Below are 16732 nucleotides of genomic sequence, written 5' to 3'. Positions count from 1 at the left end.
ATCCTTCTTTTAAGAGGTGATTTGAACTGACTGTCAAGGTCTTTCCCACTCATTCCCGATTATTGAGCTTTCCCTTAGTTTTAGGACCCCAGGGAGCTTTCAGTGTCTGAGGGAAACTCCAGGGTCTCCAGGGCCCTCAAGACTGAAATGTCAGTGAGGAAATCTGTCTGTAACATCTGAAGCATTCCAAAAGCCCCAAGAAGGAATTCGAGGAGGACGTAAGAGTTTCCAAGATGCTTGTTCCCCAGTTACCACGGAATCATGAGAGTTGGTGATGCACAAGACCTGAGAGAACTACTGATCTCTAAGCATGGGTGGATCTGGAAGAAGTCTCAGGGTCATCAAATCCAATTTCTCCCAAGTGTAGAAGGGAAATGTGAGACCCAGAGAAACGACTACGCTTCATCGATTACAAGACACATATTTTTGTTCATGTTTTGACATCTCCGAAACTGGGGTGTAACTTAAAATCAGCATGCCCTAGTTTAGATGGCAGCATTGTTTCATTTCTTACTGGTACATAAAATAAGAATACAAGAGTGCCATATAACTGAAGAGGAGGAGGCTCAGTGGTAAAGAAGCCGCCTGCCAAGCAGGAGACCTAAGTTGAATCCCTGGGTGTGGAAGATCTCCTGAAGAAGGAAATGGCAACCCAATCCATTGTTCTTTTTTTTTTTTTAATTATTTACTTATTTATTTGGCTGTGCTAGGTCTTAGTTCTGTGTGGGGGCTTCTCTCTACTTGTGGAGCATGTGCTTATTTGCCCTATGGCAGGTAGGATCTTAGTTCCCTGATCAGGGATGGAACTTGTGTCCCTCCCATTGGAAGGCAGATTCTTAACCACTGGCCACCAGGGAAGCCCCCACTCCATTGTTTGTGCCTGGGAAATCCCATGGACTGAGGAACCTGGCAGGCTACAATCCATGGGGTTGCAAAGAGTCGGACATATCTAGCAACTAAACGGCAGCAGCGATAATTGAAGATGTCTTCATTTGATGGATAATGGTAATAATTTGTCCAAGGTCACATGGAGAGTAGGGGGCAGGGCAGGCACTGAGAACCCGGGTTACCTGATGATCGTGGCAGGGATGCACCATCAGATATAGCTTGGGTTCACGTCCTGGCTACATCATTAAGTAGCTGTGTGACTCTGGGCAAGTTACTTAACCTCTCTGTGTTACAGTTTTCTCAACTGGAAATTGATAATTAAAGGATGTTTATAGACAGAGAGGCCCCAGGCAGGAAGTCTCAACCCCCTGTTCCCGAACCAGGACAGACAGAGCAAGGTGATTAGTGGGGAGAATATGGGAGATTAAAAATAGGCTATCCGAGGAGGTTAAGACAAAAAGTAAATAGTTCTCATTTATAAGAGACTCCAAGGGGACCAAATGCAATTACTAAGGTTGGAACTAGGTCAGGGCTCTCAGAAGGAGAACTGGCCCCTGGGGAGTGTCCTGGGGGGGGGGTGGTCAGCCAACGTGACTGGGAACAATAAGGGTTACAAGGAGACGATGACCTGGACCAGACACCCAGGCCTCGCGAGGCTGAAGACTTGATTTCTCCAGTGGTTGCGTGGGTCAATTCTGAACCAGGTCAGAAGGGCAGAGAATCTACAGACCTAATTCAGACAAGCCAAAAGATGAAGGAGGAGGGCAACCAGCAGGCAAAAAGGTTTTGGGGAGTCCTCACTTGGGGCCCATAGGCCAGAGCCAAGGCAACAAATTGCCTTCCTCACTTTCCAGCCACTACTCTTGTTGATTTCTCAGAGCTCTTTACTTTTTAAGCCCTGCTCATAGATCACCCCTCTTTTCCTGCTTCTCTCCCAACGTGGTCAACAATTTTGACACTATCTCATGTTAATTCCTGAAATTTGGGAATAGGCCCAGAAGGGCAAAGTCTTGGAAATCCTGGTTCTCACTGCAGGAGCAAGATGTTCTCACAGTTGTTGGTGGCTATCATCTAGGAATGAATCCGAGACATAAGGGAGTCAAAAAGAACAGGAGAGGAAAGGGGAAAGAAGCAGAAGGTTTGAAAGAAAAGAGAAGCAGCAGAGAGAAATGAGAAGAAGAGATGAGTACAACATACAGGTTACTTGTTTTGTCTCTAATGCACCTTCATCTCTCAACCATAATTTGATTCCCAGAAATGCACCTAGAAATTCTACGTATGTTTCTCTCTCTGGCTGTCTTGCAGTGTGACCCTCTCTGTCTTTATTTCAATGCACCTCCATGTGCCTTTCTTAGAAAGCGATCATGTGTCTGATGGCCCGAATTCCAGCTTCCAGCTCTCAGGCACGCCCCCCTCCTGCAAATTGGGTTCTGTCACTGAGGCAGCAGGAACTTCAGCCTGATCTCCAGTTATAAACAGGCCCAAGCAAAAGGGGGAAGTGGGAACACATACTGGCAAAGAAAGAGAACCGGAGAAAGGGCGTGAGGAAGGGATCAGGGAGCTGGTGGGGGCGGGGCCAGGCAGTACTCACAGAGGAAGTCGGAGAGCCACTCGGGCTGGTTGTAGTGAACAATAGCGACACACAGCGTGTTGAGGGCTACCAGACTGAGCACAGTCCAGTAGAAGGCCTGAGTTTTGACCATGCGGCGGATGTAGAAACGCATCCTCCTCTCCTTTTTGTGAAAAAAAGTTGAGTTCTCCAGCTTGGCACTTTTAATGCTGGCTCGGGCGAAGGGAGACCCTGCCAGGGAAAGGATGGAGAATGTCAGGGTGTTGCTGCAGAGGAAATTAACCGATGAGTGGCCCAGGCACGGATTTTGGCCAGGGAACCCGTTAGCTTCCCAAGCAGGCAAGCCCCCGGGAACCATTATGACTCATGGGCTTAGCTTTCCAGAGATGGAACTTATGAGAAGGTGATGTCCCTGAAAATAACAGTGCTAGAAATAACCAATGAGTGCTCAGGATGTGGTGGTTGGGGGGCTTCCTTGGTCGTTCAGGAGTAAAGAAACTATCTGCAAGGAAGGCAGATGTGGGTTCAATCCCTGGGTTGGGAAGGCATGGCAACCCACTCCGGTATTCTTGCCAGGAAAATGCCTTAGACAGAGGAGCCTGGTGGACTAGAGCCCACGGGCTTGCAAAGAGTCAGAAATGACTGAAGTGACTGAGCATGGCATGGCACGGCTCAGAATGGGGAGGCTGATGGCTCTCTATTGCTGGAGTCATCTTTCTGTACCTCCCTCTCCAGGCACTGTCTGATCACTCTAGGGGTCATGCTACAGGGTGGGATAAGGCTGGAACCTCTGCTCAGGACTCCCAGTGCAGAGGCAGGCGGCAGAGCTGCACACACCGTTCTTGGAAAGCCTCCAGGAGGAGGTATGGTTTACCATGGACACTTCACTTTAAAAATAATCACCAAAGAATGAGCCAGCTGTGCACTCTGCTCACATGTATTTTTGCTCTTAAGCATTTACAAGGCACCTACTATGCCAGGCTCTGTCCCAGGTGTTCAGGATACATGTTAACAGAGTCCTGCACTCCTGAGAGGGATACTCCAGTGTGGGAGCCAGAGAACAAACGTAATATAATCAGTAGGACTTTTCTGGTGGTCCACTGGTTAAGAATCTGCCTGCCAGTGCAGGGGACTTGAGTTCAATACCTGGTCGGGGAGCATTCCACATGCTGCACAGCAACTAAGTCGTGTGCCACCACTAGCGAAGCCCGTGTACCCTAGAGCCCACCTGCTGCAATTGCTGAAGCCTGCGCTCTGCAACAAGAGACGTCACCACAATGAGAAGTCCCCGAGCCAAATGAAGAGTAGCCCCTGCTCACCGTAACTAGAGAAAGCCCATGTGCAACTCAAACATAAATAAATAAAAGTAAGAAATTAATAGCGTGATGGAAGGTGCAAAGTGCTTTGGAAAAAAGAGAAAGCAGAGCCAAATAAGGGGACCTGGAGCCCTAGGAGGGACCACTGGGCAAGCTGCAGCATTAAACCAAGGGGTTAAGGTGAAGGGGTTGGGCTGAGTCACCTTAGTGTCTTAGGCAGAAGAAAGAAACAGCAAGTGGAAAGGCCCTGAGGTAGGAATATGCCTGCCTGACGGATTTGGGGAACAGCATAAAGAGAACAGTATGGCTGGAGTGAAGTGGTTCAGGTGAGAAAAAGGAGGAGGTGAGGGCAGGGGGGTGGGTCTTGGCAGGTTCTGAAGGGCCCTGGGGGCTGCAGGGACAACTGGGGCTTTTGTTTTGAGTGAAGCGGGAGGCATGGAGGCAAGAGGGGCGTGACGACTCAGGGGTTCACAGACGCCCTCTGGCTGCTGTGGTGTGGAACAGACCGTAGAAGGCAAGGGAGGAGCAGAGCGGGGATGGCTGCTCCAGTCCAGACAGATGATAACCAGGGCTGGACTCCATGGTGGCTGAGAAGGAGGCAGGCTGGGCCGATGTGGGGTGTATCATTATCTTCAATTTTATCTATTGTTTATTTTTGGCTGCGCTGGGTCTTCATTGCGGCTCAGGCTTCCTCTAGCTGCAGCGAGTGGGGGGTTACTCCTCGTTGTGGTGTGCGGGCTTGTCTTGCCGTGGAGCACAGGCTCAATAGTTGTGGCACACAGGCTTTGTTGCTCCAAGGCATGAGGGATCTTCCTGGACCAGGGATCGAACCCATGTTCCCTGCATTGGCAGGCGGATTCTTTAACCCACTGAGCCACCTGGGAAGCCCTGGGGTTATTATTATTTAAGGTATATTTCAACATTTGTTGATGGACCAAGTGTGGGTGGAGGAGAGGGAGAAGCCAAGGTTTTTGGCCTGAGCCCCAGGAGGGACAAAGCTGTCATCCACTGAGAATGTACAGGTTTGTGGGGGAGGCTCAGGGCTCAGTTTCACATAGATTGATTTTATGTTCTAAAACATCTCTTCTTGAAAACCTTCCATTGCATCCATTAGTGTATTACTCTTCACGGGTGCATTCATTCTTTCATTTATTCATTAGTGTGCTCATTCATTTCTGGTTTTTTAAAAAAATTATTTATTTTTAAAATTTGCCACAGTATGCCACATGTGGAATCTTAGTTCCCCTACCAGGGATCGAACCCGTGGCCTCTGCATTGGAAGTGCAGAGTCTTAACCACTGTACCACCAAAGAGGCTCCCATCCATTCACTTCTTTCATCATTTATTCACATATCCATCCATCCATTCATTCATTTGCTCATTTACACATTAATCCATGAAGCACTGTTCATCAACCTCACATCAGCCAAACCCAGAAGACATCTCTCAGGATGCCACTTCTATTAGCAAAATTCTAAACAGAGGTTGTGAGTTGGCATCCCAGGGGCCATACTGGTTCATCTGAGACTTGCGAAGGTTGAAATTATTGGTCTGCATTTAAAAACTGGGAGATTTTCCATACAAATATGGATTTCAGCTTCTCATAAATGAAAATAACGGCTGACATTTATCGAACATTTAACAGGCACTGTGGGGGATGCAGTTTACACAGTAAGCTCCTCATCACAACCTTAGGAAATAGGGACCATCACTAACCCCCTTTTATACCCCAAGAAAACAGAGGCTGAGGGAAGTCCAGTAATTGACTAAGAAGCTTCAGGTCAGTTTAGAGCCTGTTGCACTCTGGCCTGTGGCCACCACACTGCACTCACTCCTAGAACCTGTGGCCGTGAGCAAGCAACCACACGCCTGCCCAGCGGCAGCTGGACAGGCTTGGTGGCTGGACTCTCCCTTCATGTCCATCCCCTGTGTGATCCCACGGGCATTGGGAACCCCAAGGTGGCTCTTCACAGCCCTTCCCAGTTGAGACATTTCTGGTTCTTTTGGCTCCCAAAGATGTACACAGATCCACAGGCATCCACAAGGTTTGGCAATCACATGGGGCAGGAGGCCCCTGACCTTCTCCTGGAGCCACGTGAAAGCTCAGCTCCATCACCAACCACAGAGTGACCTTGGGCAGATGACCCTGGGCAAGTTACCATGTGTCTTGGGACTCCAGTGCCTCCCACCTCACTGGGCCATTGGGAAAAATCAATGAGTTAATGCACCCTAACAGGAATTTCCCTGGTGGTCCAGTGGCTAAGATGCAGGAGCTCCAAATGCAGGAGCCTGGGTTTGATCCCTGGTCAGGGAATTAGATACCACAAGCCACAACTGAGAGTTCACACGCCTCCACTAAAAGATCCTGCATGGGGCAACTAAGACCTGGTACTGCCAAACGAACAGATAAGTAAATAAATATTTTAAAACTAACCCTAAGACGACGCTGCATGCATGCTCAGCCACTAAGTCCTATCCGACTCTTTGCGACCCCATGGACTGTAGCCTGCCAGGCTCCTCTGTCCATGGGATTTCCCAGGCAAGAATACTGGAGTAGGTTGCTATTTTCTTCTCCAGGGGATCTTTCTGACACAGGGATTGACCTCGCGTCTCCCGCTTGGCAGGAGGATTCTTTACCACTGAGCTACCTGGGAAGCCCCAACACAATGCTGGCACATGCTTATTGGACATAAAGTCTTTTTCTACAACTGCAAGAGTGAAAATCAAGACTGTTCACATGCCAACTCATGGAGGAAGTCTCTCCTGATCACGGGGCCTGGAGACACATCCCATAATAGGCATCCATGCATCAAGAAAGGAGAGGAAGGTGACTATTACTTGAATGCCTGCTCTGTGCCAGGCCCTGTGCCAGCTCTGTGCTGTCTCCTCTATCCACTGCATCTTATACTCCCTCTGACCCATGCTCCCTTTGTCAATACCCCCCCCCTCCCTTTTTTTTTGGCCGCACCTCGAGGCATGCAGAATCTTGGTTCCCTGAACCAAGGATTGAGCTTGTGCCCTGCAGTGGAAGCATAGAGTCTTAACCACTGGACCACCAGAAAAGTCCCCTTTTTCTGTACACTCTTGTCTCTACTTTTCTTCCATGGTCTGAAAATTTGCAGGCAATCCTTAGTTTTAAAAAGTAATTTTAATAAACTATTTTATGAAACACCATATATCTCAGATATCAATTTCAATGTGGAATCAGTACAGAAGTCTATTAAAAATATATTTTACATTCTTTTTTTTTGGTACCAAGTATTCCAAATCTTTACATTGTTTAGTCACTAAGTCGTGTCTAACTCTTTGAGATCTCATGGACTGCAGCACGCCAGGCTCCTCCGTCCTTAACTGTCTCTTGGAGTTTGCTCAGATTCATGTCAGTTGAGTTCAGTGATGCTATCTAACCATCTTATCCTCTGCAGCTCTCTTTTCTTTTTGCCTTCAATCTTTCCAAGCATCAGGGTCTTTTCCAATGAATGAGTCAACTCTATGGATCAGGTGGCCAAAGTATTGGAGCTAAAGTATTTCAAATCTAATGTGTGAGTATGGAATACATTTTGCTCAGATCAGCTGCATTCAAAGAGCCAAAAGTCAGAGGTGGCCAGTCTTAGTCTGGAATATTTCACAGCGGGGATAGCAGTAGGCCACCTACGAAGGCTTAGTTTCAGGATTTTTGGCAATTTGTATGCCCTTCGAATTCTTGGTGAATTGGAATAGGTGCTTCCCAAGTTGTGGGTTGAACTGTCCATTGAAGAAGTGTGTCGATGGCTTCCCTGATAGCTCAGAGGGAAAGAATCCACCTGCCAGTGCGGGAGACACAGGTTCGGTCCTTGGTCTGGGAAGATCCTACCGGCTGCGGAGCTACGAAGTCCACGTGGCACAACAAACGAACAGATAAGTAAATAAATATTTTAAAACTAACCCTAAGACGACGCTGCATGCATGCTCAGCTGCTAAGTCCTATCCGACTCTTTGCAACCCCATGGACTGTAGCCTGCCAGGCTTCTCTGTCCATGGGATTTCCCAGGCAAGAATACTGGAGTAGGTTGCCATTTTCTGTGCTGAGCCTGTGCTCTGGAGTCCATGTGCTACGACTACGGAAGCCCTCACGCTCTAGAGCCTGCGGTCCACAATCAGAGAAGCCCCTGCAAAGAGAAGCCCTCGCAATGAGAAGGCCTCACACTGCAACTGGAGAGAAGCCCCCATTTGCCACAACGAGAGACCAGCCCTGGCAGCAACGAAGACCCAGCACAGCTAAAAAACAAAAAAAGAGAGCTCGAGTAACGGGTTGAAGTCTGAACCCCCAGTAGCCGTGAATATGACATTATTTGCAAATAGGGTCTTTGCAGATGCCATCAAATTAAGATGAAGTCAGACCTGATTGGAGTGGGCCTTAATCCAACGACTGGTAATCTTATAAGAGGAGAAGAGACAAGGGGACACGCAGGAAAGGACCACATGATGACAGGATCAGAACCTGGAACGAGGTGAGCGAAAGCCAAAGGGAGCCCAGGACTGCCGACAACACCAGAAGCTAAAAGAAAAGCATGGGGGCAGATTGTCCCCGAAGTCCTCAGAGGCAGCACAGCCCTTGCCAACATCTTGATCTCCGCTTGGACTTCTGGTCCCCAAAATTGTGAGAGAATACATTTCTGTTGTTTTAAGCCACCCAGCTTGTGATACTTTGTGACAGCCGCCCTAGCAAATGAACACAGCCCACGCTGAACTTCTGTCCTTAAAATCACCTAAAGGGAATCTGATTTTCCTGAAATACTGGTGCCATGATGGCAGATTCCATTCGTGGTTCAACTTTTCCTAGTGACGGCACTAGGTCCATATTTCACGTTAGCTGATGAACTCTACATGAGATAATTTTTTTTTTTCGCCTTCTCTTGGTTTTCATTGAGGCACACAGGCTTCTCCAGTTGCAAGCACTCGGATTTTAGTTGCCTCGTGGCACTGGGATCTTAGTTCCCTGATCAGGGATTGAACCCGTGTCCCCTGCATTGGAATGCAGATTCTTAACCACTGGACCACCAGGGAAGTCCCTATATGAGACCGTTTTGTGATATGTTTACCAACTGACAGCATGGTAGAATCATCAATTACAAGAAATAGAGGAAAACAAAAGAATGGGAAAGACTAGAGATCTCATCAAGAAAATTAGAGATACCAAGGGAATATATCATGCAAAGATGGGTACAGGAAAGGACAGAAATGGTATGGACCTAACAAAAGCAGAAGATATTAAGAAGAGGTGGCAAGAATACACAGAACTATACAAAAAAGATCTTAAAGACCGCATTTACTGGGCAAAGTAATACGAGGGCAAAATGCCACCTGTTCCCGCCTGACTTTGAAACACATTATTATTTTACAGAGAGAAACAAAGGTGAAGGTGTCTCCTTGCCAGAGCCCTGGAATTTCAGAGGTCTCTCTCAAGATTATTTAGGAAGTCTCTGCCAGCATAGGAGCCCCTTCCTGTGGGTTTCTGAGCTACCAGGCAAGGGAGCTGGCTTTAGGTGGGTTTGCCTGTAGCAAACCTTGTCCTGGGAGACCAAGCCACTGGCCTGTGTTTTAAACCTATTGACAAAGTTGAAAGTCAACCTGCTTTCTTTCTTTCTTTTTCAGAAATAAGTTTATTTATTTATTTATTTATTTTTGGGCCGTGCTGGGTCTTTGTTGCTGCGGGGGCTTTTCTCGAGTTGCAGCGAGTGGGGTCGACTCTTCCTTGCAGTGCGTGAGCTTCTCATTGCAGTGACTTCCCCTGTTGTGGAGCACGGGCTCTGGGGCACCCAAGCTTCAGCAGTTGCAGCACGTGGGCTCAATAGCTGGGCTCCAGAGCACAGGCTCAACAGCTGTGGCATGCAGGCTTAGGTTCTGCATGGCGTGTGGGATCTTCCTGGGCCAGGGATTGAACCTGTGTCTCCTGTACTGGCAGGCAGATTCTTTACCACTGAGCCACCAGGGAAGCCCTCAGCTGCTTTCTTAACAGAGGTGCCGCGGGACAGCGTTGGTCCTTATTCAGTCTGACAGCTTTCTACTTTGGTTTCTTATCTTCCTTTTATCACATGTTCATCAAATGCCAGCCTTGAACATGGGTTCTCCAAGTTTTCTTAGGTCAGCCACAGAGAGACCCTCTGTGAATCCACCGTGGCTTTCAGGGTCATTCTCACTATCCCCTCATTAGGAGCCGTACCATATCATCCCCTAAATTCATAGACTGAAGTTCTAACCCCCGCCTGCCCCTCGGGTGTCTCTGAATTTCAATTGTCTTTGGAGATAGGGCCTTTTAAGAAGTAATTAAATTAGGACTGCCCTGATGGTCTAGTGGCAGCGAACAAGGGTTTGATCCCTGGTCCGGGAAAATTCCACATTCCATGGGGCAACTAAGCCCATGAGCTGCAACTACCGAAGCCCGCATGCCTAGAGCCCGTGCTCTGCAACAAGGGACGTCACAGCAATGAGAAGCCTGCGCACCGCAGCTGGAGAGTGGCCCCCGCTCGCTGCAGCCAGAGGAAGCCCTGGCACAGCAATGAAGACCCAGCACAGCCCCAAATAAGTAAGTTCAAAAAGACATAATTCAATTAAAATGAGATCGTCAGGGTGGGCCTTAATCCTCTATGACTGGAGTCCTTATAAGAAGAGAAGATTAGGTCACAACACACAAGGAGGAGAGACTGAGGACACAGGAAGATGCCCACCTGCAAGCAGGAGACAGTCCCCCCAGAAACCAGTCCTCAGAACACCCTGATCTTGGACTTCCGGCCTCCAGGACAAGGAGGAAGTTGAGCTTCTGTTTTTAAAGAATTAAATCACCCAGCCTGCGCTATTTTATTATGGTCACCCCAGCGAACTGATAACACTCTCCCCATTCCATACAAAGCCCAGTTTTAAAAAACGCCTCTTTTCAACTAAGCCCACAAGCCGTAACTAGAGAGTCTGTGTGCTGTACCGAGAGATTCTGTATGATGCAACGAAGATCCTGTGTACTTTTCCACCAGACAAATTCCTCCCTGCCTTGTACAGCCTTTAGATGCTTTATAATACTCTGTGGGCTTCCCAGGTGGCGCTAGTGGTAAAGAACCTGCCTGCCAATTCAGGAGATGTAAGAGACACAGGTTCGATCCCTGGGTTGGAAAGATCCCCTGTAGGAGGGCATAGAAACTCACTCCAGTATTCTTGCCTGGAGAATCCCATGGACAGAGAAGCCTGGCAGGCTACAGTCCATAGGGCCACAAAGAGTCAGACAAGACTGAAGCGACTTAGCACGCATGTACAATTAAGACTCTGTTGCTTTTAAGTAACTTTAAATTTATCTAATTATTTTTTTCTGATTTCAAAAGTAATGCCTGGGGACTTCCCTGGGGCTCCAGTGGTTAAGAATCTGCAATGCAGGGGCCGGGAGTTTTATCCCTGGTCGGGGAACTAAGATCCCACATGCCGTAACTAGAGAGTCTGTGTGCTGTACCGGAAGATTCTGCATGATGCAACAAAGATCCTGTGTACTGCAACTAAGGCCTGATATAAATAAAAATTTAAAAAGTAATGCCTGTCACTAATCCACTCATTTCAGGAAAACGTCATGAAGAAAGTGAAAATCCTCTGCAATCCCTTCAGTTTCCACATCTTTAAGTACCTCTCACATTTCTTAATATTGTTTTAAAAATGAGGCCACATATTTCACATGGTGTTTTACAACTTGCTATTTTTTCACCAAAAAATATATTTCAGACATCTTTCCATGCCATAACAGCTCCATTCTTTTTCCTGGCAGCAGAGTATTCGATGGTATATAAATGTTATATAATTTCTTTAACCACCTCCCTACTTTGTGGCACATGGGTTGTTTCTGGTTTTTACTTTCCTGACTACCAGAAAGAGGGCTGCTAAGAAGAGTCTGGTACATAGATCTTTGGCATAAATGAAGAAATCTTTTGAAGCAAAAATTCTAGGTCAAAGAATATAAACATCAACAATTAAATAACGCCCAACCATACATCAGAAAATACTGCAAACTACATTCCTGCCAACAGCATAAGGCTATGCCCATTTTTTCACGTCTTTGCCAACATTGGGTAGTAATACTTCATCTTTTCTAGAAGGACTGATGACAAATAGTATCTCCCTGTTAATTAAGAACAGGGGAGATGGCTGGATGGCATCACCGACTCAATGGACATGAGTCTGAGCAAACTCCCAGAGATAGTGAAGGACAGGGAAGCCTGGCACGCTGCAGTCTGTGGGGTCGCAAAGTCGGACACAACTTAGCGGCTGAACAACAACTCAGTCTCATCCACTGAGGAGAGCTTGACTTGGGTACCCCGTGTTTTCAGTGCCTGGCATTTAATAAATGTGGTATAGACAAAAATGGCTGCCTATCAAAATTTAACATAACCGATTAGAAACTTGGGCAACTTAAACGGGAGAGTTGTGGGACAGACGTAACTAATCAAATGCACAGGGCAATGACGGAGCACCCTGATTCTTGAATTTTCTGGAAGGACAGAAGCAGATGTATCCACTAGTGGAAGCAGGATTTGTTCATCATTATGAGGAAAAAGAGTGTTTTGGCTAGAAATTAAAAATGCAAATGAAAACAAGCTTTAAGGTATCATTACAAACTGATTTATCCAGAAAGGAAATCAAACATGTAATAGGCAATGGCCGGGGTGGGACAGTCCATAAGCGTCTGCATACTTGGCAGGTTTATAAATGGGTTCAATGTTTTTGAAACTCAGAACAGCTCTGTGAATAATGAGTTGAAAAGCTGTTAATATCTTTGATCCTATAATTATCCCCAGAGAAATTCTCCCAAAGGGTGGGAGGAGTCACTGTACGTAAACGCTCCCAGCAGTGCTCCTCGTAAAGGCAAAAATTGGAAACAACTCAAATACCATCTAATAAAGCTAAGGCTGAGCAGGCCACAGTGCGGCCACCCTCTGGGGTGGGGGATGGCGTGGAAATCATGTTGAAACTCAGCAGTAAGCGTATAAACTAGGGGTGAGTGAAGCAACCTGGGTATGAAGTAGTTGGTTCCTAGGGATTAGACACAAGTACGTTTTGATTTTTATTTTTGGCCGTGCTGTTCAACTTGCGAGATCTTAGTTCCCCAGCCAGGGCTCAAACCTGTATCCTCTGCAATAGAAGTCCGGAGTCCTAACCACTGGGCTGACAGGGAATTCCCCAAAACACGTGTATATTTTGAATTCCCTCCCCCAGCCTTGCCTCTATACTCCATCCACATGATACCCATTCAGCCTTAATGTCTCCTCCTCTCAGAGTCTCCTGTTACTTCCTCTGCCTGGAAGCTCTCTCATCCACTCTTCATATTTAGACTTTAAAAAAAAATCATTTATTGATTTAGGTCATGCTGGGTCTTTGTTGCTGCACCAGCTTTCTCTAGTTGCAGTGAGCGGGGACTACTCTCGAGTTGCCGGCTTTTCACTGTGGTGCCTTCTCGTTGCGGAGCATGGATTCTAGGCTCACCGACTTCAAAAGTTGTGGTGCACAGGCTTAGTTGCTCCTCGGCATGTGGGATCTTCCCAGACCAGGGATTAAACTCATGTCTCCTGCATTGGCAGGTGGTTTCTTTACCACTGGGCCACAGGGAGGCCCCATAACTAGAATTTTTATTTTATTTTTTGGCCCCACCATGTGACTTGTCAGTTCTTAGTTCCCCAACCAGGGACTGAACCTGCACCTTTGGCAGTGAAAGTGCAGAGTCCTGACCACCGGACCATCAGGGAATTCCCTTCATAACTGCAATTTTTAGGAAGCTATTTCAGGCACTTCCCTGGTGGCTCTGCTGCTGCTGCTGCTAAGTCGCTTCAGTCGTGTCCGACTCTGTGCAACCCCATAGACGGCAGCCCACCAGGCTCCACCGTCCCTCGGATTCTCCAGGCAAGAACATTGGAGTGGGTTGCCATTTCCTTCTCCAATGCATGAAAGTGAAAAGTGAAAGTGAAGTCACTCAGTCGTGCCCGACTCTTTGCGACTCCATGGATTGCAGCCTACCAGGCTCCTCTGTCCATGGGATTTTCCAGGCAAGAGTACTGGAGTGGGGTGCCATTGCCTTCTCCCCTGGTGGCTCAGTGGATAAAAATCTGCCTGTCAATGCAGGGACACAGGTTCGACCCAGGCTCCAGAGCAATTAAGCCAGACAACCACAACTACTAATCCTGTGCGCCCTAGAGTCTGCAGGCCGGAACTACAGAGGCCGTGTGCTGCAACTACGGAAGGCCGAGCACCCTAGAGCCTGTGCTGCACAAGAGAAGCCGCCACAAGGAGAAGCCCACACACCGCAATGCAGATTAGACCCCTACTTGCTGCAACTAGAGAAAGCCTGAGTGCAGCAATGAAGACTCAGTTTCAAAAAATAATAGAACCTCCTTAGAGAAGGTCAAAGCAACAGGCTCACCCAAGAGGGGCAAAAAGGCAAGACAAATGTTCCCACCTCAAACTCTGTCCTTGGCGATAACCAACAACTGCCTGGGCACAGCCTTCTGCCTGGTTCACTCTGCAACCACTGCTGTGGCAAACTCCTATCTTCCCTTTGGTTCTCAGAACAATGTCACCTCCTCCAAGAAGCCCTCTCTGACCACACTCCACTCTTCCAGAGCAGGCTGAGTGAGGAGCATCTCCTCTGCAGTGCCGTTATCATCACAAGCTTATGTCTGTAATTACCTGCCTAATATCTAGTTTCTGCACTGGACTGCAAGCTCCACAAGGGTAGGGATTTGATCTCGGTCCTGTTCACAACTGGGCATTCAGTAACAGTGGCCTCCCGAGTGAGCACTAATGAATAATAACATTACTCATGAATAATATTAGCCAACATCACGGGGACCTTCTTTTCTGTCACATGGTATTCTAAATGCTATATGTGTTTTTTTCTGGCTGACCAAAAGGCATGTGGGATCTTAGTTCCTGACGAGGGATCGAACCTGTAACCCCTGCAGTGGAAGCACAGACTCTTAACTACTGGACCACCAGGGAAGTGCGGTCCAGCGGTTTAGTTTTACTTGACATAGATCCGGTGGTTATTTAGCTTTACTTCTATGTGCGTTATTTAATTTTACTTCTCCCTGCAACAATACAAGAAGACAGGCACTGTTGTTATTCCCATAATCATGTCATCTGCCCCAGGAAATACAGTTGAGAATGGGCAGAATTGAGACCCGATCCAGGCAACTCCAAGCCCTCATCTCCATCTCACAGGTAATAGTAATAAATGATGGCCAGGCAGCAGCTGGGGGACTTACCCACGGAGGCAATGTCGGCCAGCTGATCCTCAGCCTCCTCGGGGTTGAGCAGGTCTGTCTTGCTCTTCTTTATAGTGGCTCTCCGCAGAGCTCCAACAATGGAAACACGGCAAGAGAAAAAGACGTTACCCTTTTTGCTATAACAATGACATTGACCACGTGTGTCCCTGGGTGCCAGGCGCTCTATTAGGGACTTTCTCCATGTTGTTGGATTTCACCCACGTGGCAGTCTGGTTTCATGGGAAGTAACAGTATGCCCATTTCACAGATGTGGGGACAGAAGCTTAGGGAGGTTACATGACTTTGCCCATGAGGTAAAGATGAGAACCAAGTTCCTGCTTAATCTGTCTGGGCTCTTGGTCAACATTTTCCCTCTAGGAGTCCTGGGATGGGACATGTAGATGCCTATGAAAACAGCCCACCCTCTTAACCTTTAGCACACTTGCCAGGCTGGCTGGGACTGTGGAAGCCCTTCCTTAATATTTAAGTTCTACACCCCAAGAGCTCTCCAGGGGACAGTGAGTTCAGGGACACACTTCCAATAAAGTGATTTAGACACCCCCATTCCCTGGTAGCTCAGCTGATAAAGAATCCACCTGCAATGCAGGAGACCCTGGTTTGATTCCTGGGTCAGGAAGATCCATTGGAGAAGAGATAGGCTACCCATTCCATTATTCCTGGGCTTCCCTCGTGGCTCAGATGGCAAAGAATCTGTCTGCAATGCAGGAGACCTGGGTTTGACCCCTGGGTTGGGAAGATACCCTGGAGAAGTGAACAGCTACCCACTCCAGTACTCTGGCCTGGAGAATTCCATGAACAAAGGAGCCTGGCACGCTACAATCTATGGGGTTGCAAAGAGTCAGACACGACTGAGTGACTTTCACTTTCATTTACGGGTAATGTCTTTCCTCTCAAAGAGTAAAATCCCTGTTACTCTTAGGATGGAGCCCCTTCTCCTTTCCTTCCTTCTCACTCCTGGTTTCTTCAATCCACAGTCATTGCTCTGTCTAGTCAAATTTCTAATGTAAGACAACTGTCATTAATAGTAAGCTGGATTCTTGGTGAAATTATTTTATTTTTGGCCATGGTGCATGGCTTGTGGGATCTTAGTTCCTCAACCAGAGATTGAACCTGGGCCACTGCAGTGAAAGCGTTGAGTTCTAACCACTGGACCGAACACCAGGGTACTTCCATTGCTGAAATTACTTTAAAAAAAAAATTGGCTGCATCTTGTGGCATGTGAGATCATAGTCCCCTGACCCAGTATTGAACTTGTGGCCCTTGCATTGGAGGCAGGGAGTCTCAATCACTGGACTGCCAGGGAAGTCCCTGAAATGACTATCATTTATTTTACTTAGTGAACATAGATGGGGCTGACCCCAAGCTAGACACTGTCCTATGCATTCTATCTGCCATACTTAATGTAATAGTCATAAACAATCAACTCAGGTAGGTATGGTAATTATCACGCCCATTTGCCAGATGAGGAAAATGGAGGCACAAAGCAGAAGATGGGCACGTGGTCAAAGCAGACAGGGCAGGCAGGAAACAGGAACCCTGTGTCAAAAGTCCTGAAATCCCTTGAGGAAACAGAGTCTCACCATTCTCCATATCTTCCTGAGCCCGACCCAGTCTTGTGTTAATTCTTGGCAACACTTGGGCCCTGAACATCCATCCCCTGGAGGCCCCGT

At 47.5% G+C, this 16732-nt stretch overlaps 1 protein-coding gene across 2 annotated transcripts in view; it reads right to left on the bottom strand.

The window, feature by feature from the left end:
- CACNA1A (calcium voltage-gated channel subunit alpha1 A) overlaps positions 1–16732 on the bottom strand; it is a 250937-nt gene that overhangs the window by 93898 nt on the left and 140307 nt on the right. For both annotated transcript variants that reach the window (XM_069590901.1, XM_069590900.1), the window contains exons 10-11: positions 15042–15131; positions 2480–2689 (exon numbers count right to left, since the gene is read on the bottom strand). In XM_069590901.1, the coding sequence (XP_069447002.1) occupies positions 2480–2689; positions 15042–15131 (300 nt within the window). The remainder of the gene's footprint in view (positions 1–2479; positions 2690–15041; positions 15132–16732) is intronic.

Source organism: Ovis canadensis, chromosome 5 (genome assembly GCF_042477335.2).
Source record: "Ovis canadensis isolate MfBH-ARS-UI-01 breed Bighorn chromosome 5, ARS-UI_OviCan_v2, whole genome shotgun sequence".
Lineage (NCBI taxonomy): Eukaryota > Metazoa > Chordata > Mammalia > Artiodactyla > Bovidae > Ovis > Ovis canadensis.
This window is presented reverse-complemented; position numbering and strand designations above follow the sequence as displayed.